At 40.9% G+C, this 21,173-nt stretch overlaps 1 protein-coding gene across 2 annotated transcripts in view; it reads right to left on the bottom strand.

The window, feature by feature from the left end:
• Nucleotides 1–21,173, bottom strand: part of LOC124721348 (eukaryotic translation initiation factor 2D) — a 177,817-nt gene that overhangs the window by 52,209 nt on the left and 104,435 nt on the right. For both annotated transcript variants that reach the window (XM_047246270.1, XM_047246269.1), the window contains one exon: nucleotides 10,382–10,471. In XM_047246270.1, coding sequence (XP_047102226.1) covers nucleotides 10,382–10,471 — 90 coding nt within the window. The remainder of the gene's footprint in view (nucleotides 1–10,381; nucleotides 10,472–21,173) is intronic.

Below are 21,173 nucleotides of genomic sequence, written 5' to 3'. Positions count from 1 at the left end.
CAATTTTTGTGCCTGGAGGGCACTGACTGTTTCTAACAACGAGGTGCCATTTCGTAATCGGGAACAAGACTTTACAGGACCTGCAATTGCGTCGACACCCTTCTGAATAATGAAAGCGTTGACCATGGAAAAGTCTTGACCTTCGTCAGATCGAGGAACAAGGAACTGTGGCAACAATGGAAGAACTGTCCGTGGCTGAAACTCATTGAACTTACACTTGTGAGTAGACATAGTAGATGATGAGGAAACCACTGCAGAAGTATCCCCCAGGATTACCGATGTCTCCAATGGCGCGCTCCTTCCTTGTGGGGGCCCTCTCAGACGGCACTCCCGCCTTAGGTGATTGTTCACACCTCAGGTCACACCTCCCGAGAAGCGGACGGAGGGACCAATCGGCACTTTCGGACGGTATCAGCTTGGGTAATCACCCCTCCCTGGGCCTGGCCGTTACCAGGGGGTACGTACATGTCCTACCTATCTAACCGGGGCGGGGAATTACACGTTACCCCGTCACCGGCTACGCATGGGAATGCGTGGGTCAGCCTTCAGACACACACAGGGAGGAACGAAGAGAAAGGGACGAACAAAGAAAGGGAAAGGAAAGAAGATAGGTCTCAAACGCCGCAGCGGTGAAAAGGGTAAAGAGAAGATGTAAGGAAAAGAGAAGGACAAAGACTTGCAAGCAGAGAAAGCACAGAATGTTTTACATTTTTGAGCGTCCGTCTCCGGACATAGGCACAAAACATACTTCCAGAGGGGGAGAAAGGGAAGGAAAGGGGGGGGGAAGGATGCAGAAAAGGAAGGTATGCAGCCCGAAAAGAAAGGAGGGTCACATTAGCTCGGGGTCCCGTGCTCGCTACGCACATATCCACAAAAGAGTTGTGGACCCCTCGGGGGCAGGTTTGAGAGAGTTGGACATTTCAAGTACCTGGGCTTGACAGTCATGCATCTAAATGATACTTTCTATGAAATCAAGAAGAGATTAATACTAGCCAATAGAGCCTATTTTGCCCTAACAAGACTTCTATCCTCAAAGCTCCTGACTCGTACCACTAAATTAACTATCTATAAATCACTTATACGACCTGTGCTTACATATGCCTCTGAAGCCTGGACATCAACAACTAAAGATATTGAAACACTGGGTGCATTTGAAAGAAAGGTACTTAGACGAATTATCGGCCCACTCTGTGAAAGAGGAAGATGGAGGAGGAGATACAACCATGAGTAGTATACCATATACAAAGACCAATCCATCAGAAGGATAGTGAAATCATCCAGACTGAGGTCGGCGGGACATGTGGCTCGCCCGAAGGATACAGAAGTACCAAAAAGAATATTACAAGGAAAGCCAGGAGGGCAGAGACGACGTGGTCAACCAAGATCCAGATGAGAAGATGGAGTAATCGAAGATCTTAGGAAGATGGGCTATAGAAACTGGAGAGTATTGGCAAAGGACTGAGAGAGAAGGAAGGAAATTGTAGAAGAGGCCAAGGCTCTTCATGAGCTGTAGAGCCAAGAAAGAAGAAGAAGAAGAAGAAGAAGAAGAAGAAGAACTGTACTACGTCCTTTGTCATCTGTGCCAACCCTGCTCTAAGTTCACAACACTAGTCACATTGAAATCACTCCAATGCTTCCTGCAACTGTCATCCTACACCACTGCCACAAGAACTATAAAACAGCAGAACCTCTTCCTTTCTATTTGAATTTACAGCTGAATTAGATTTCTTAACTGTTCAGATCTGCTGCACGTTTCCAACACATAGGGCTATAAGAGACCTGATCGTGGTTGTTTCTGTGATGTTTAAACACATCCAATTCATTATCCACTATCCACACTTTGTCTTGCTTAATACACCTTATCTTATAGTGTCTTTTCTGTGGCGGATCTTTCTGATAGGTGTATCCACACCAGTAAGCAGTCACTAAAGAGAAAATCATAGTCCACATTCCAATATGCTACATTTGCTAGTATGGAGCATATAAAGAAATAAACTGCGAAGAAACACTCTTGTATCAGTGCAGAAGTGTGTGCTCAGTCATGTTTTCTGAATACTTTTTTTTTTTTGCAATGTGAAGGTCCCGCCTACACAATATCTGGGGTTTGTGATGCCTCAAAACAACGGAATCTTTTACATTCTGCTGTTACAGTATTTGGATGTATATTCGTATCCTCTGTACATTTTTTATGACAAATGCATTTATACGCATACATATTTTGGATTGTTCAGTTTAAATGAAATATGGAAAATATCTCCTAGTACCTCTGTCAGCTGGTTCCCACTTTCCAAGAGAGAGAAAACAATGTTACTTACATTTTTCACATTACTAGCATCCAACGATATATTAAAGTACATGAACTTGCAAAGCAGATTTAAAAAAAAAAAGGATAAATTTTAACATTTTGGAGAGGCAGCTCTATATTATAGTGAGACCAGTAACATAGAATACATGTGAAGTGACAGGTTGTAGTGCAGCCTAGCTAACTTTGTCTAGCATGGCTAGCAAACAGAACATGCCACAGTCTGCAAAACATCACACCAGAAATTTGAAAGTGTTAGCTAAGTTTGCTTCCTTCATCTAGAATAGCATGGGGATATTTGTTTTTGTGTACAAAAGTTTCAAGTTTCTCTAGAACATTTAAAGGGTTTCTTTTTTGTGCTTTGTTCAACACACCACACTCTCACTTACCTGACACAATACATGCCTATGCATATGTACGCAATTCACCAATTCACTATCCCTCCCACTGTATGGGTGTTCTTTAAACCCTGTCATTAATGTTCACCAACTTTGCCCCCTATAAACTTTATCACAATTTATTTTGTACACTCCAGAGCCACCATACTCACATTTTCTCAACTTTATGACATGATTTATTACCCATGATGCCTATAGTTTGAAAGCCTTTGCTAATATTAAATTTCTTGAAGCTATTACAATGTTTTCTGAATGTATAACATTAAATTTGAGTTCACGTCTAACCCTAAATCGCAAACAAAAGTTTTCTCAATGAATAATCAATTTGCCAGACTTAGTCCTTTAGACAAATGAATAAGGGACTGATAACTCCATATATTGGTTAGTTTACTCCCCAACACAACCAAGAAATGAGTAAAATGTGCTTGAGAAATACTTTAAATACATTCCTTCCTATCCTACATAAGAAAAGCAACTAACAGTGATGAAAAGACACACAGAATATGCTTTAATTAAAGACACTACAGCAAAACATTTTGTTGCTCATGCACTACAGGCATGAAGAACACTTGAGAGTAACACACCACTAACTAATTTCATACCCTCAAGACATAAAAAAAAATACATCAGCAAGATATTATTGTCATAAAATCAGACACAGGCAGCATTATTGTAATTTTAAACAAGTATTATTATTTGAAAAAAATTCAACAATTACCTGAGACCAACGTCCTTCTAAGGCCTTCCTGGAGATCCTACTAAACTACTTAAAGACAATATTAAATGTCTAACCAATTCATGCGAAAGTATATTTCCTGATTTTGAAGCAAAGCTATTAACTAACGTGAATCCAGTGCCTCCTAGACTGTATGCGCTTGCTAAACTACAAAAGCAAGGTGTACACATCCATCTAGTTGTATCATCATTCGCTGCTCCATCTTACTAAAAGGCTTAGACATCTTAATTAAAAGTAAACATAAATTCAAACCAAAGCATGGTATCTCAAACTCAGTGGAATTTATAAATTAGATAAAACATCTATTTATCTGAATGAGATTTTCACTCTGCAGTGGAGTGTGTGCCGATATGAAACTTCCTGGCAGATTAAAACTGTGTGCCGGACCAAGACTCGAACTCGGGGCCCTTTGTCTTTCGCGGGCAAGTACTCTACCAACTGAGCTACCCTGGGTAGCTTAGTTGGTAGAGCACTTGCCCGCGAAAGGCAAAGGTCCTGAAATTCGAGTCTCGGTCCGGCACACAGTTTTAATCTACCAGGAAGTTTCATCTATTTATCTACTTCACACAGTGCTGAATTGGTTCAAATGGTTCAAATGGCTCTGAGCACTATGGGACTTAACATCTGTGGTCATCAGTCCCCTAGAACTTAGAACTACTTAAACCTAACTAACCTAAGGACATCACACACATCCATGCCCGAGGCAGGATTCGAACCTGCGACCGTAGCAGTCGCGCGGTTCTGGACTGAGTGCCTGAACCGCTAGACCACCGCGGCTGGCAGTGCTGAATTAGTATCCTTTGTTGTCTGCAGTTTGTTTTACAACACACCAGTGGGCAAATGTGTTGATATTCTGACAGAGTTGCTGTACAGGAGTAAAGTCAACCCCTGGTGCTGAATGACCTGAGACTAGACACTCAGACATACTTAGTACAAAACTTTTTCCAGTTCCATAGGACTCTTTTTTTTTTTTTTCTCTTCAGTTTTGTCTTAGGGCACAAAAATAACTAGGGTCATATTTGCCTATGTCAAAACTGTAGAACATGAAGACGAAAAGGAATTAAAAACAACTACATGTTAATCCCAATTGACAGAAGACAGCTAAAAACAGGGACATGCAGAAAAGTCTATAAAATACACCATACAGAAATGGAGATCCTGAACTAAAGTATAATGTTCTTCACCATTTACTACGACAGATAAAAAGTAAAACACGGTTGAACGTTTGCGTGTTGTTCACTAAAATCGCTGACAGCTCAGATGGCAAACACAAATGAGAACATAAGTGGTTAAAAAAGGGCTTTCCATTAGGAAATGGCATACCATCGAAGGATGAGGGCAATGAGCACAAAGCGGTAGGGGAGCACCTTTTAACGAAGTGACAAGATCAACTACAGAACGGCACACTCAAAATCTACCCTGTGCAGTGGTTAGTAAACTGCAAGACTTGAGCCACAATACCAGCCAGGCATCAATAATACACTCCATCACCTTCCAAATGCAGTTGGTGAGAAAATGAGGTAGCAGCAAGAAGGAAGGTGTTTGTCCTTACTGGGCGTAGGTATGGGTATGGCAGTGGCTTCACACCAACATCTGGGAAATGTGGCCTCTCCCCATATGTGGTTGTCAGTGCAAAGGAGAAAGTGCTTGCCCTCAAGAGAATGGTGCTGCAACATCTGTATGTTAACAGCATCTGGTCCTGGGGTGGAAGATCAGAATAAAGTAAGAGTATGATCTAGCTCCCACATAGTAAAGGCGGCATTGTAGCACTCACTATTCTGAGAAGAGGAGGGTATTACCTGAGCTGCCTCTGCTCATTTCCGATGGAGGAAGGCAGGGTGATGGTGGAAGGAGCTCGAAATCGCTGCAAAATGGCAGCCCAAGGTGTTGGAGACACCAACAGGGTCCACTATGACATCGTCTGCTACTATCAGGCCAGAAATTGAGGAATGGACCTCGGTCCCACAGAGCTGCCTGAGGTTGGCCCATACAATGGAAGAGGGAGTGGAACTGTTAAAAGAAATAGTAAATGAAATCCAGTTAGCTTTTGTACTATCCCAAAAAATGTGACTACACTGTGCACGCAACTGTTTATAATGAATGCAGTTTGCCATCGTAGGACGATAGTTAAAAATGCGGAGAGCACATCTCTGCGTATGAACAGTGTTGCAGCATGCCTCAGTCCACCAAGGGACTGGGACAGGGTGTGGTGAAGAAATGTGTGAGGAAGGGAATGTTCTGCAGTGGTAAGGATAACATTTGTAAGATATTCTACCTGGTCATCACAAATGGGGAAATTATGTATGTCGAAGGTCGACAGGGAGAAGTAAAGCCTCCAGTCAGCCTTAGAAAGCTGCCATTTGGGTGTGCAAGTAGGTGAGGGTAGGAGCCAGCAATCAGATGGCACATGGGAAATGGTCACTGAAATACGTGTGAGAGACAACAGATCACTCGAGATGATGAGCAAACTGGGTAGTACAGAAGGAGAGATCCAAATGGGAACAGGTGAGAGTGTAGTCTGAAAAAAATGTGGGTGCTCCCGTGTTAAGGCAGATGAGGTTAAGGTGATTGAGAAGGTCAGCCAAGAGGGCACCTCTCGGCCAGGTTCTGGGTGAGCCCCAAAAGGGATGGTGCACATTAAAGTCACTGAGCAGCAGAAAGGAGGGAAGGGAGTTGCCCAATAATCTGGAGGAAGTCTGCCCTGGTGACACCGGATGACTGAGGGATGTAACTGCTACAAAGGGAAAAGGTCAAGTGAGGAAGGAAAATGCAGACTGCAACAGCTTGGAGCTGGGTAGTCAGGGAGATGGCTTGACTATCAACATCATCCTGGACGAATAGCATGACACCCCCATGAGATGGAATGCACCCTGGGTGGATGAGGGTATGAGGGCGAGGGGCAGGTCAAAGTGGACTAGGAAGAAATGCGAGAGCTCAAAGTGGTCGAGAGAATGCAAATTTGTTTCCTTGAGGCAGGGTACAAGCGGATGCTGCGATTCTAAGAGCAGCCGTCAGTCCTCTTTTTTAGATCGAAGATTGGAGGTGAGTCATGGTGAGGAAAAAACGAAGGGTGTCACCTCAGCGGCTGCCGAGTGCCAGGCTTTGAAGACTTGCTGCTACAGGGCACGGAGGTAGGAGGATCCTGCTCCACAAGATCTACAGAGGAGTCAGCATTCTCCTAACGTCAGTCTGTGGAGCAGGTGACTTTGCCTGGTGAGGTGAAAGTTTTGTGGCTTGTTCCACAGCCGGAGGAGGAGATGTGGTCGCTACCATACTCTGGGCAATTTCACAACCGCGGTGCTAAATTTGAGGTCTCACGTCTGCGTAGCCATGTACTTCGTGAAGCAAGTTGTAGCAACAACAGTAATGTACATGCCAGATGGTAGAACATAGGGTTTCCAACTAGCGAACACTGTGTGAGCGACCAGGTAAGGCACTTTTTCCTTCACCCTGATCTGCTGGACAGCCTGCTCACCAAGATACATGGGACAATCGTGGGAGGGGGCAGCACTGTTGCCATTTTAGCTGATACAGTGGGGAGGAGGAGGCAGACAGTCGCCCTCGTGAGCATCCCTACCACAGGTTACACATCTGGCTGGGTGTCAACAGGACTCTCGAGTGTGGTTGTATTGATGACACTTGCAGCAGTGCATCAGGTTCGGAATGTATGGTCAGACTGTGATAACTTCATAGCCTGCTTTGCTCTTTGACGGGACCGAGTGAGGTGGCCCAGTGGTTAGCACACTGGACTCGCATTCAGAAGGACGACAGTTCAATCCCGCGTCCTGCCATCCCGATTTAGGTTTCCCGTGATTTCTCTAAATCGCTCCAGGCAAATGCAGGGATGGTTCCTTTGAAAGGGCATGGCCAACTTCCTTCCCCATCCTTCCCTAATCCGATGAGACCAATGACCTGGCTGTTTGGTCTCTTCCCCCAAACCACCCAACCGTGACCAAACCATTTGACGGTAGAACTACTCTACCAAAAGTGTGAAAAAAGGCACTTGTGGGGAAGGATTCAGCATTTGATGGGCCTCGACACGAATAGGATAGCATAGGAGGAGCGAAGCAGCATGCAGTTGTTGTGCTTGAGAATCACACGTCTCCAAAAGCAAAATGCCATTTCATAAATAAAAAGCTGGATTTCACAGGGCCAGCAACTGCATCAACTTCTTTCTGAATAATGAACAGATTTACCATAGCAGAGGACTGGCTGTCCTCAATACACGAAACCAGAAGGAACATTTAATAGACGTAGAATGAGAAGAAGCTGTTTGGCTCATTGCGAGAAAATCCCCCCCGATTGCCAGCGTTTACAATGGTGCGCTCCTTCTAACTGGGGGCCCCCCCACCGAAGAGGGCACACCTGCCTAAGGCGATTGTTCACACCTCAGTTCACACCTCAGTTCACAACTCCCAAACACCTGACAGAGGGACCAATCAACAATTTAGGAAGGTAGCAACTACAGATGTCTCCCCTCCCTGGACCTGGCCTTTACCTGTCAACCTGCGGCTGGGAATTATGCGTTACCCAGACATCTGTTAGGCGTCAGAAGTGTGGGCTGGCCTTCAGGAGTGCACAGGGAGGAAGAAGAAAAAGAGAAACCTCAAATACCGAAGTGGACGAAGGATAGGAGAAGGGGAACGAAAAAAGAAAGAAGGAATGAAAGACAGTGGAGATACTGTTCTGATATTGGCAACTGAATCTGCAGAACACACTTCCAACAACATCCCACACATATTCCTGAAGTGAAAGACATGTAGCACAGAAGGGAAAAGATGCTACAAAGGCTGGAGCCCCGTGATAGCCAAACATGAACCTGTTAAAGAGCAGTGAGTCCCCTGGAGGCTCCAAGGACTCTGACAAACACTTAGATGGCTTAGCTTTGGAGTCCCTTCTTAATCCACTTTCAGTTGAAATATTCATGGACCGTATCGAACAACATTTTTTGAATAAAGAACATTTGAGTGTAAATTTTACATAGTGTTTCAGGTATGAAGATGACGTACTGTTTATGTGGACAGGACTACAAGATGGGTCATCATTTTTTTTTTTTCCAAAGCTTATACAGTCAACATAAAAATATTAAGTTCACAGTGGAAACTGGCAACAGAGTCATGAACTTCCTAGATGTAACCATCAACATCAGTACACAAACACACTGTTTCAAAACTTATTGTAAAACTACAGCTACAGGCAGAGTAATACCTTCTTACTCACAACACCCAGTAACACAGAAACATCTAATTTTCCACTCAGTGGGGCACCATTTCATATCAGTTCCCATGTCCCAAGAAGACTTCAGAGCAGAGTTAGACATAATAAATTTTATTGCATCAACCAGTGGCTATAAGCCTATCCTGATTGACTACAGCTTGCAATATGAAACAAAAATTGAAAATTATATCCATTCCTCTAAACTACCTCTGCTGCTCGTTCCACTGTCTGCAGGAAGTGGTGTACAACACCATACATAGGACCGGTATCACAGAGTGTAGTAAAAGCTACAGCTATAGGACTTCCTACTATGTGAGGAACAGCACAGTCCAGTGTATTTTCAATGGCAAAGTTAACACATAATTAATAACCAACAGTGGGTTATACAGAATATTCTTGTACTGACTATGGTTTTATATCGGTCAATCAGGCATAGACATAGGAACTAGGCTAGCTGAACATGAACATGAACACAGCTGGAGGCTGCAGAATTATAGCTCCACACTTGCTGAGCATGTACTGAGCAAGGGCCACAGCTACCAGCCACTGCCCCATGTCCTTTGCTTAACAAACAAATGCCAAAAACTCAGTCTGTTGTAAGTCCTGTAAATAAATAAACATCTGGCCCACAGTTGTGATTTAATATAAAATGGCCAAAAACAACTCAATACTTCTACCCTTCTAAAATTCACTTAATCCTCTCAGTTTTCCATTACTCCCCACACTGTCTGTTCCTTTCTATTCCTCCAATTACTGTTTTGATTTAATTTTTATTTCGATTGCTTATGTACTCTAATATTCTGTTGCTAAATCATCAGTTTTCCCAGGTACTCTAATGTTCTGTTGTTACAAAAGTCAATTCTATTTTTACTCTGTTTCTGTATCACTTGTGATGTGTAATAACTGTTCACAAGCTATTCTTTAGTAATCTTGGCAAGTAATAATTTATTTTACTGGGATTGTTTAATTTATTTTATATGTTACATAGGCACAGTTTTTTGTCCTGGTGTTAATGTTTTTCCTGGTTTGCACCCTTTATATTTATTTAGTTTCCAACTTTTTGCCTATTAATTTCATTACTACTGCACTGTCGAAGATGACATTTATTTTGTGTGTGTAGTCAGTTGAAGTCTATGATTGCCTTGTAAGCTGAAAATCGGTTAACTAAACAAATAATCCTGTAGAAATACACAGTATTGTGCTTTTCATTTATTATTATGAGGCTCTACAAAGAGGCAATGGAAGAATTAGCTAACATAACTTGAATAAAATCAAATATTTTCATTACTATGACAGAAATTATCAAATTACTAACAAATAGAAAAGCAATATTGTTGCAGAAATTTTCATACCTGTGATTCCATTAAAAGCTTCAAGAATCTGCACATCTGTTGAACATTTCTGTTTACTACTGACAACACACAGCAATGCAATCACTACAAACAATTTATTTTGAATCACAGTTATATGTAACGAACTGTGAACAGCTGCTTCTGCCAAGTATTGAACACCAGTATTTATTTATTTCCACTGAGCTGGAGATTTAGACGACTACCTGCTGAATGGAAAATCTCCACTTCATTCAAGCAGATGAGCAAACACAGCTCACCTTTCCATCTGTCATGGAAGTGTTAGTTATGCCATTTAATGCATGTTTATAACAATAAGTAGCATGCAGACAATAAAGCCAAATCTATGCTGTAGAACAATCAACAATGAAAATATTACCTTCGATCTGAGGTACTCTGCAAGTTTTCCTCCTTAACATAATCAGTTATGTGTTTTCTCAGAAGGCTGACAGGTAAACTTGTGCCTTTCCTGGAAATGGATATAGCTGTCTTAACGTCTTATCATCAAAGTGAAGATACAGCATACATTAACATGCACATTAATAGTACAGCATTGTTCAATTTTGTTCTTACAATCTAAAGGTATTCATTTGTTAGTTTTTAGCACAATACTTTTCATTTAGACTTTCTAATAACAAAACTTCCCAGAAGATTAAAGATGTGTGCAGAACAAGGACACAAATTGGGGACCTTGTCTTTCATATGGAATGCTCTTGCCCACTCAGTTATTCACGAATGACTTATGACCTATCCTCATAGCTTAACTTCTGGCAGAACCACTATCCTAATTTCTTAACTTCTTTCTAATGATGTTTTACAAAAAATTAGAAACAGTAGATAGAGATTTCATTAACATCTTACATGTTTATCATCTCTCTAAGTTGTGTAAGATAGGCATCATGTCTAGGCAAAAATTTACACACACACACACACACACACACACACACACACACACACACACGAGGAAAGGAAGTGGGGGTGGAGACAAATGATGATAATGACAACGACAAGGAGAAGGAGAAGAAGAGGCTGAGTGGATGACATTGTCAGTGCAAAAAGAATAACCCAGAACTCTTGGTAACAACAAAGACTTTATGTGCCAAAACGAAACATTAGATTAGATACATTGTTCATTCCACACCCTCACAGTGAGGATACTGGACACATGAGAAAACAAAACAACACAAGAAATTTCCAGAAAACTGGTATGATAGTATTCATTCTACAGGTGTTACATGAAATAATGTTGAAAGATGTGTAACATGCCAAAATTATAACTGGAGATAGTAAAATGTAATGTGTGTGGGGGGAAAAAAAAGAAAAGAAGGAGAAGAAGAAGAACCACAACAACACCACACTAAAATTATCAGTTCTGAAGACACGGTTGAAACTTGTGCAATGAATTCATATTGTATTTGGAATGAAGGATGATTAGAGACTAACGTCACATTGCTGAGAGATCAGAAGAGACAGAGCACAAGTTCAGATTATAGGAAGGGTGACGAAGAAAACTGACCATGTCCTTTGCAGAGGAGTTATCCAGGCACTCACTTTAACTAATTTAAGGAAACAATGGAAAATCTAAATACTGATGGCCAGTTGGCGATTTCAACTTCTATCCTCCCGAATGAGAGTCCACCCAGTGTCTTACCATTGCGCAACTTCAATGTTAATATTTATTTTATTTTTGTATCGCTGTACACTTTAGGTTGATTCAGGTATCTCAGTATATTTGTTAGTTCTTTGATCATAAGATATCTGTGATGGCAAATATTGAGAACTTAACTAACCCGGGATGAATTATGATCATTTTCATGTCTCTTGAACACAGAAAACAAATTGTGCATATTTCAAACTCCGAGAGATTTTTCGGCTAAAGGAAGAATTTTAAATAAGCAAAAATTACAAAACACATATGAAAGCTTCCATTACAGTATTTGTGGGTAGCCAATAGATGCAAGTACTCAGCACACACATGTAGATTGCCAATCACAGTGCTGCAACAGCTTTATTTAAAAAATGGTCCATAGTTAAAAACACACCTTCTAAACATACTAGTTTCAATCTGTGAATGATTAGCTGAAGTAGAAAAACTCGAGCTGAAATTGGATGAGGACACAAAATTCAGAGAAATTTCACGCGAGTATGGAGCACACGAAATTAATCCTTGCTGTGGATATAATGCTTTTGATGGCAGTGGCAAAAAGAGTGACACTGAGCACACTTACTTGTGATACACAGTTCTCTTGAAGGAAGCAATTTGATTGTACGTCTCTGACTCTACAATGGAACTAGTGTCCATTCAGGAAGGATAATATGAAAAGGGGAAGGTGTCATCACATTCTCCATAAATGAAGCTACTCGATAATAAAGTACTTCCAAGTGCTATTGTAAGCTTTTTCTGTACTGAAGAAGACACACACAAGATTGTGCTTGTGTACGAAGACCGGTATTTGACAGAGATTCAGAGTCCTGCCAAGCTGCAGTATTAATATGGAGTCAGAGACAGTGGGTAGCAAGCAGCCACAATTCCTCATGGTTACACAGACAGTGTAAGTCTACAATACACTAGGCACACACTGCGTCAAAGTTTTTAGCTAAAATGTGTGTGCGCATTCAAATTCTGTCAGTAGCCTGAAATCACCTGAAGACTGAGCCATATCATATTCTGGACTAACCTTGTAAGCTTATAGCAAAATTAGTGTTTTTTGGACTCTCTTACTAGCCAGCCATTCACTACGTCAACTTTGTCATCACTGAGCATTCGGAACTGCCATTTGTTCCGCTAGTCACTTCACCACTCACATTCTGGATGTTAATGAACTTTCTGCTGCCCACTGAGTAAGATAGCAGGGTGGGGACATAACTTCCAAGCCCATACTAAAAATGGCTAAGAGTTACTAGTGAGATCTAGTCAGTCACTGACAAACACAGCAACTTCAATCTACACAATTTCACCCCTGAGCTTGCCCTTTCATTGAGACGTGAATACACTCACTCAACAAAGAGGTATCAGGGAGCTTGAAAGTGTGTCTTGTATAGATACACAGTGTTGAGATAGAGAAATAACAAATGAACCATTGAAAGAAACACATTTTAATTTCACCACAAGAGGGTAATATTTTATAATTGCATACCGTATTTATGTCCCAGGTCACAAATGTCTGCTAAACGTGACACAGCTTGTGCACTGCTTCAAGATTACACATTGCATCCAGCTTTCTCAGCCATAGAAACAGTAACTTCTTCAACAACGTTAGGCACAATTGGCTGTTGTCCTCTCTCAGAAGCAATTCCCAAATTGTCAGTTAATCTGAACATCCGAATCATGTCCTTCAACCATGGTGCTGAAGGAAAACCTCTCTGTATACTTTTAATGCACCGATACTCACAAAGAGCAGCAGCACTGTTTTGATAAAACAGCTTTACGAGTAAAGCCCTGCTCAACTTCTCCAGACCCATGTTGACTGACTACAACTGTAATGTACACTGATACTTGTGTTTCAATGTACATCATCGTACCAGTACCAGCACTTAATGGCAAGTCATGACAGTAACACTACTAATAATGCAAACTGTGCAGCACATAGTCTGAACATCATTCCTATGAAGTTATGTACCAATACTGTAAACATATTCCATCTACAGTAGCTCAAGTAGCAAAAGTTTATTTATAACCATCATGTATTCAGACAATTTTGCATGTACTAGAGTTTTTAGTTTATCTCTGTGTGTCCTGTTACCACTGAAATTACCATGAAGTATTGGTGCAATCTTTCAAAGAGTGGGATAGAGGATGGAGGTGGAGTCTGTGTGGTGGGAGGGGGAGGAGGAGGAGGAGGAGGAGGAGGGGGAGGAGGAGGAGGAGGAGGCGGAGGAGGAGGAGGAGTACATGGCTGTTTTACTAGTACCTTTATCTGAATAACATCATAATCTGTATGGAAGATTGTTGGCGTTTCCTAATCAGATGAGTTTTCCTCTATTTTCTTAAACAAGAGCTTGTGGCACCATGTTCATCAGTCACGCACCCACAAAAGATCTGTGAGCCCCTTGGGTCAAAATACATAGTGAAATCAACTACATAGTGTCCAGTTCTACAACCTTCATGAAGCATCAGTTTAGCTTTTGCTTTTTAGTATGACTAGTAATGACAGTACCACAAAACACAATTTTATGATCCACCGAAGTGTATATATGTATCTCTCTCTCTCTCTCTCTCTCTCTCTCTCTCTCTCTCTCTCTCTCTCTCTCTGTGTGTGTGTGTGTGTGTGTGTGTGTGTGTATTCTGACACTCTGTGACATCATGCATGAAAATTTCTTCTGTCCTGCACTCTCTTCTACAGAACTTCCAGGGTGTTGATTCATCTCACCCTTTGCGACCCTCTTCTCCTTGTGCCTTCAATCTTCCTCTGCATTATAGTCTTTTCCAGTCAATTACATCTTCTCATAATGTGCCCGTAGTAGGTCAGTCGTCGTTCCAGTATCAGACTTTCCAAGGAGCAATTTGGTTTTATTTGTTGTAATAATGAGCTATTTGTTGTCTTTGTGGTCCACAGAACCCTAAGGAGTATCCTTCAAGATCACAATTCAAAGGTATCTATTCTACACTCTTCAGCCTTTCTTATGGCCCAGGTCTCACATCCTTACATCACAACTGGAAAGACCATAGCCCTTACTATATGAACCTTTGTTGTTACAATTACTTCTCTCCTCTTAAAACATTGTCCAAGTTGGACATTGCCTTTCTCCCAAGTAACAAGTGTCTCTTGATTTCATGGCTGTAGTCACCATCATCAGAAATCTAGGAGTCGAGATAACTGAACAAAGAAACTACCTCTATTGTTTGTCCTCCTATATGCCATAAAGTGGCAGGTGGGTTGCCATAATTTTCATTTTATTGACATTCAGCATTAGACCAACCTTTGCACTTTCCTCTTTAGCCTTCAGTAAGAAGATCTTCAACTCTTCTTCACTTTCTGCTTTAAACATAAAATTGCATACAGTACTATATTGGGCCTTAATGTATTTTTCTGTAGGGTAAGGGGCTCTTGCAATGATTCCACATGGAGAACAACTAGCCAACAAAGTTACAGCTGCTCTCATTATGTTCCAATGGTGATAATTTGCTCCCGTGTGGAGTTGCTAGTCTCCCATCGGGCGCCTCCCCAGGTGGGGGATTGGGGAATGTTCACCAGATATGGTGGACACTGGGGAAAAAAAAATACCCAGGGCGGACCAAAACTAGCAAAACAATAACTGCTGCCTTGCAGTTGGGAGTTGGGTCTCCAAAGGTTAAGGGAAGAAAACCTTGATTAAAAATCACCCGTCCCCTGGTAGGGGTTGGACGCAGGATTGACAGCCCGCTCTGTAAAAAACAACTGTTGCGAAACTTCTACAAAGTAGTCGGTCGGATGAAGGAAGATGGACCTGGCATGGAAAAGGACAAAGAGGATGGAATACAAGTAAATGAAGGAGGGAAAATTAGGAAGAAGAGAAATATAAGGCGTAGATTAGATCTATACATTGGTACTTGGAATGTGAGATCCCTATATCACCCAGGAGTACTGAAAGTAATGATGGATCAAATAATGAGTCTGAAGCAAAGTATAATAGCACTACAAGAAATTAGATGGACAGGGAGTGGAGTTTTAGAAAAGAAAGAGGTGAATATATTCTATAGCTGCAGTGAAAGTAATCACCAGCTGGGGACAGGATTTGTTATACGTCATCATCAATTAAAGCATTTGGTAATAGCGTTTACACCCATTAATCCAAGCTTATCAACACTCAGGATAAAGGGGAAATTCTTTAACTATTCCATAATTACAGCCCATGCACTAACAGAAGAAGAAGAAGAAGAAGAAGAAGAAGAAGAATATTCTATGAATTTTTGGAAAGAGTATACGATGAGTGCCCAGGGCATGATATTAAAATAATAGCTGAAGACCTAAACGCTCAGGTGGGGAAAGAACAGATTTATGGACCGATAATTTGCCCCCACAGCAAACATGCAACAAGTAATGAGAACAGAACAAGGCTTATACTGTTTGCAGCATCTAGAAATATGGTAATAGGATCAACACTGTTCCCACATAAAGAAATTCATAAGGGAACATGGAACTCACCGGATGGAAACAGTAAACCAGATCGACCATGTGTTGATAGATGTGAGACACAAATCGGACCTATTGGATGGGAGGAGTCTCAGAGGCCGAAACATAGATACAGATCATTTTCTGGTATGGGCACGCGTGGAAGGCAAGGATATCTAACGCAGTGAAAGGACACCAACCCAGGGCACAGAAATATAATATAACAACTTTAGAATCAGTGGAAGTAAGAGAACAGTATCAGGAGAAGGTAACTCGAATTCTGGAAAATGCTGGAGAATATAACAATATTGAAGATCAGTGGGAAGTGATAAAAACAACGGAGGAGACATCGGCAAGAGAGATACTTGGAATTGGGACAAGACAAGTAAGACCATCATGGTTTGATACTGAATGTGAAATAGTAACTGAAGAAAAGAACAAAGCATATAGAAGGACACTGGGTTCACACTGTATGAGGAGGATAGTAGAAGAATGTGAAGAAAAAAGGAGGGTTGAAAAGAGGACTCACCAAAGAAAAAAAAAGAGAGAATGGATGAAAGCAAGTGTCAAAGAAATGGAGCTCATGAGAAGCAAAAATGAAATAAGAAAATTCTATAGAGGGGTGAATGCTGCACGGAAGCCTTTTGGTAGCAAAACAAGCTTAATAAAAGATAAGACAGGGAATATAATAAGTGAAGGGAAGGGAATATGCGAAAGATGGCGCAGGTATTTTGATAGTCTCCTCAACCCTAGAATAACTATACCAGTGTGGCAATTACAGAGGGATCACACTACTTAATTTGGGATATAAAATACTCTCTAATATACTATTCGGCAGAATACTCCCAATCATACAGAGGGAGACGGGGCTGTACCAATGCAGATTCCTTCCTGGGAAGTCAACCATAGATCAAATATTCACCTTAAGACAAATCCTGGAAAAAACAAACGAATACAGAGTTGGCAAGCATCACCTCTTTATAATTTTCAAAGCAGCTTATGATAGCATAAATAGAGAGCAGTTATATCAAGCTCTAGATGAACTGGGTATCTCTAGAAAGTTGGTAAGGCTGGTGAGAATGACAATGAGTGAAACACAACATAGTGTAAGAATAGGAGGAATGATGTCCAACACATTGAGTATTAAAAATGGAGTGTGACAAGGGGATGCATTGGCATGCCTTCTCTTTAATGCCGCCCTGGAGAAGGTGATGAGAAACGGAAACCTTCTGAACAGAGGAACCATCTTCTATAAATCGGTGCAGATACTGGCCTACGCAGATGACATAGATATAATAGCAAGAGCCCAAAAAGCAATTGAAGAGACATTTACAGCTCTTGAACAGGCCAGTAGGAACATGGGGTTAATTATTAATGAACAAAAAACAACATATATGGCAGCTGGAAAACACAGAGAAAATATGCCAAATGTAATAACAACGGGCAATTATACATTTGAGAGTGTTGAACATTTCAAATATCTGGGCTTGACAGTTACACATCTAAATGATACCTCCTTTGAAATTAAGCAGAGATTAATACTGGCCAATAGAGCCTATTTTGCCCTAACAAGACTTCTATCCTCAAAGCTCCTGACTCGTACCACTAAATTAACTATCTATAAATCACTTATACGACCTGTGCTTACATATGCCTCTGAAGCCTGGACATCAACAACTAAAGATATTGAAACACTGGGTGCATTTGAAAGAAAGGTACTTAGACGAATTATCGGCCCACTCTGTGAAAGAGGAAGATGGAGGAGGAGATACAACCATGAGTAGTATACCATATACAAAGACCAATCCATCAGAAGGATAGTGAAATCATCCAGACTGAGGTGGGCGGGACATGTGGCTCGCCCGAAGGATACAGAAGTACCAAAAAGAATATTACAAGGAAAGCCAGGAGGGCAGAGAGGACGTGGTCGACCAAGAGCCAGATGGGAAGATGGAGCAATCGAAGATCTTAGGAAAATGGGCTATAGAAACTGGAGAGTATTGGCAAAGGACTGAGAGAGATGGAAGGAAATTGTAGAAGAGGCCAAGGCTCATCATGAGCTGTAGAGCCAAGAAAGAAGAAGAGGTAATAATTTGCTGCTGATGAAGTTCCAGTAATGCCAGTAAAACATTCTGCCACTGCTTCTAACAGTTTTTATGGGCTGAAAGACACTTCCGACAAGTACTGTACCAGCTACTTGTCAGATATTACATCACTTTAAAATTATTAAAGGTATAACACATTTCATTCTAACTTATTCTGTCACCAACATTCTTAATAATCTTTAGTCACTGTTCATAATTACATCCTTGTAGTCGATGTGAAGCACCTACAATTTACTCAGCATTTAAGGTGCCTAAGTGCTGCTTGGATACAGTTTAGCATTCCTCACTCACCCCAATGGGATACTGCATGCTATCTCAATAATTTGGAGATGGCGAGTTAATAGTTTGAAAGGTCATACTTTTCACATGGGCAACAAAGCCCAGATGTCACATTTGTGTTCAGAAACATTATATGCTGTCCGAAAATGTATGACTACTTCACCAAGTGTGGATTTCCATGGCTTACTTTGATAGTATATTACACATGTTATATGTTTATAAACTGAGATTGTGGAAATCTTCATTACTGTTTGAAAGATCAGAATTAGCTGCAGTAATGGAGAAGAAAGAGAAATTGATGTAGGTAAAGACCTCCACACTTCTGAAATATACATGTATAACATGTTAAATATTTAGAACAAGACATAATTCATCCAAATGGCCAGATGACACACTCAGAATATATACACCAGGTACAGTGGTAGCAGATATCCATTGTCCTCTACACATATTAATATCTCTTCTGAAGCAGTAAAGAAAAGAACATTCTTAATGATTTATATCACAGTCTCATTGTCCTCCAGATCGTGTGGGATAGAAAATGGCAAGGAAGGAAATTTGTCCAAAAGCACAAATCATAGCAATCCTGACGTCAGTGTCATCACTCTTTTTCCACACTAATACTCATGACAGTGTCACTGTTAAGTTAAAAATATCTACTGCAAATCTATTCTGTGTGTAGAACTTTAGTTCTCCAAAATCTGATTCACAGTTGTAAGGAAACTCTTGTAAAAGTACAAGTTCCTCAGTGAAGTTATATTTTGCAAAGTCTTCACTGTCAGCAATGGTATTATTCAGCTAATTTACGGATTCCATTCCTTTATTTGTTTATCCCTTTTAACAACCCCCCCCCCCCCCCCCTTCCAATTAATATTAGCACATACACATCATCTTGGCATGTACATCACATCAAAGTGAAGTACAGGGGTTAGACAAAAATATTGAAACACCAGGAAAAATGCATGTTTGAACATAAATGGAGATGCTAGCCAAGCCTGCAGGTTGCACTCTTGTATTTGGCCATGAATGGCACCTGTGCAGTGTCCTCAATATGGTGCGAGTGTCAATCATGGTCAGATCAGTGGTTTGGGTAATTGCAAGTGCATTAGGATGGAGCTAAGGGAATTTGAATATGGGCAAATTTTTGGTGTTCCTATGATGAATGCTTCTGTAAACAAGATAGCAGAAGTGTTTGGTGTTTCAAGAGGCACCGAATCTAAGAGCTATACTGCATACAGAGAAAGTAGAAAAACATCATTTGCTAAGTCACAATGCAGATGAAGGTACGTGCTGAGTGATCGTGACAGATTGGAGAGGGTTGTGACAAAAAAGTAAGAGGACGACAGCTGAAAATGTCACTGCAATAATGTCACACTCGCCAACCCTGTTAGCACCAAACCAACATTAAAGGAGCTTCATACACTGGAAATTGCTGGATGAGCTGGAAGTCTAAAACCACATATCTGTGATGCAAATGGTGTAATCTGAAAACATGATGTCAAAGTATCATAACCTGGACTATGGAGGATTGGTTGGATGAGTCTCGTTTCACATCGTTTCCAACTTCCGGTAGAGTTTATGTCCCAATAGTGGAGCATGCCAGGACTTGGGCAGCCATATTATGGAATTCAATGGGCCCCCATGGTTGTTCTACAAGGCCACATTATTGCCGACAATCACATGACCATTTTGGCTGATCATGTCAATCCCATGGTACAATGTTTATTTCCCCAATGATGGTGATGAGTTCCAATCTCAATATTACTGAGCCCTTGTGGTCTACTTTTGAGAGCAGGGTGTGTGATCACTACCCACCTTCATCATTGATATCTAGACTTCGTAACTCAGTTGGTGAGACTACTACATAAGAGAATCATAGTTATGGTCTACATTAGTCTCCAGGAAACACTCTGGGAATTAATGTTACTTTCAGTTCAACTTATTCTTTACATATATTAGAAGTCAAAAGCTTCATACAATTGTGATTTGCTTACCACACTAACTCAAGCTGATTCTTGGGTGGGGCAAAGGCAAAGGCAAAGGCAAAGGCCCGTGAGTACTCCAAGCAAAACATTGTTGCATTGAAAGCAGTTTATGAATTATTTATGTGTACTTAGCCTCACATAATAATCAGAAATGAAAGTTGACAGCAGCCCAAATTAGAGATGTTCCAACATTACATGGAGTGTATGTATGAAGGACAAGTTAGAATCTTAAGAATATTGAGTCTTTACAGCAACTAGCAGCAACAGTCAGTCAAGTGAGGTCTAAAAATAAACTGACTGCAAACTCATATACACACACTTCAGGCAGAGGCACTCTGAGACAGACTAAATTGAACAGCATGAAAATATCCCTAATTAAGGTAAGTGGTTTTAATTTGCCCAGACCTGAAGGAGAAAAAAATTGAGCACATTACTAGTGGTATACTCTTGTGAAGTAATATTGAACACTCACTAGACAGGTGCCACAAAGAATTTGTCTGAGACATGATGAGCAACAAAAGCATTTCTGATGACCTGGTTACAAACAGACCTGGTACCTTTTAAGACAGTGTCATTAAGAGTCAGGAATGAACAACTTTGATGATGTTATAGTAACAACTATTACCAACGCAAAATGTGTACTGTTCAAATCCCAGTCCAGCACAAATTTTCAACTTTCCCCATTGATTTAAATCAGTGCCCACTTGCAG

Source organism: Schistocerca piceifrons, chromosome X (assembly GCF_021461385.2).
Source record: "Schistocerca piceifrons isolate TAMUIC-IGC-003096 chromosome X, iqSchPice1.1, whole genome shotgun sequence".
Taxonomy (NCBI): domain Eukaryota; kingdom Metazoa; phylum Arthropoda; class Insecta; order Orthoptera; family Acrididae; genus Schistocerca; species Schistocerca piceifrons.
Note: the sequence above shows the minus strand (reverse complement) of the source record. Positions and strands in the feature narration are given on the sequence as shown.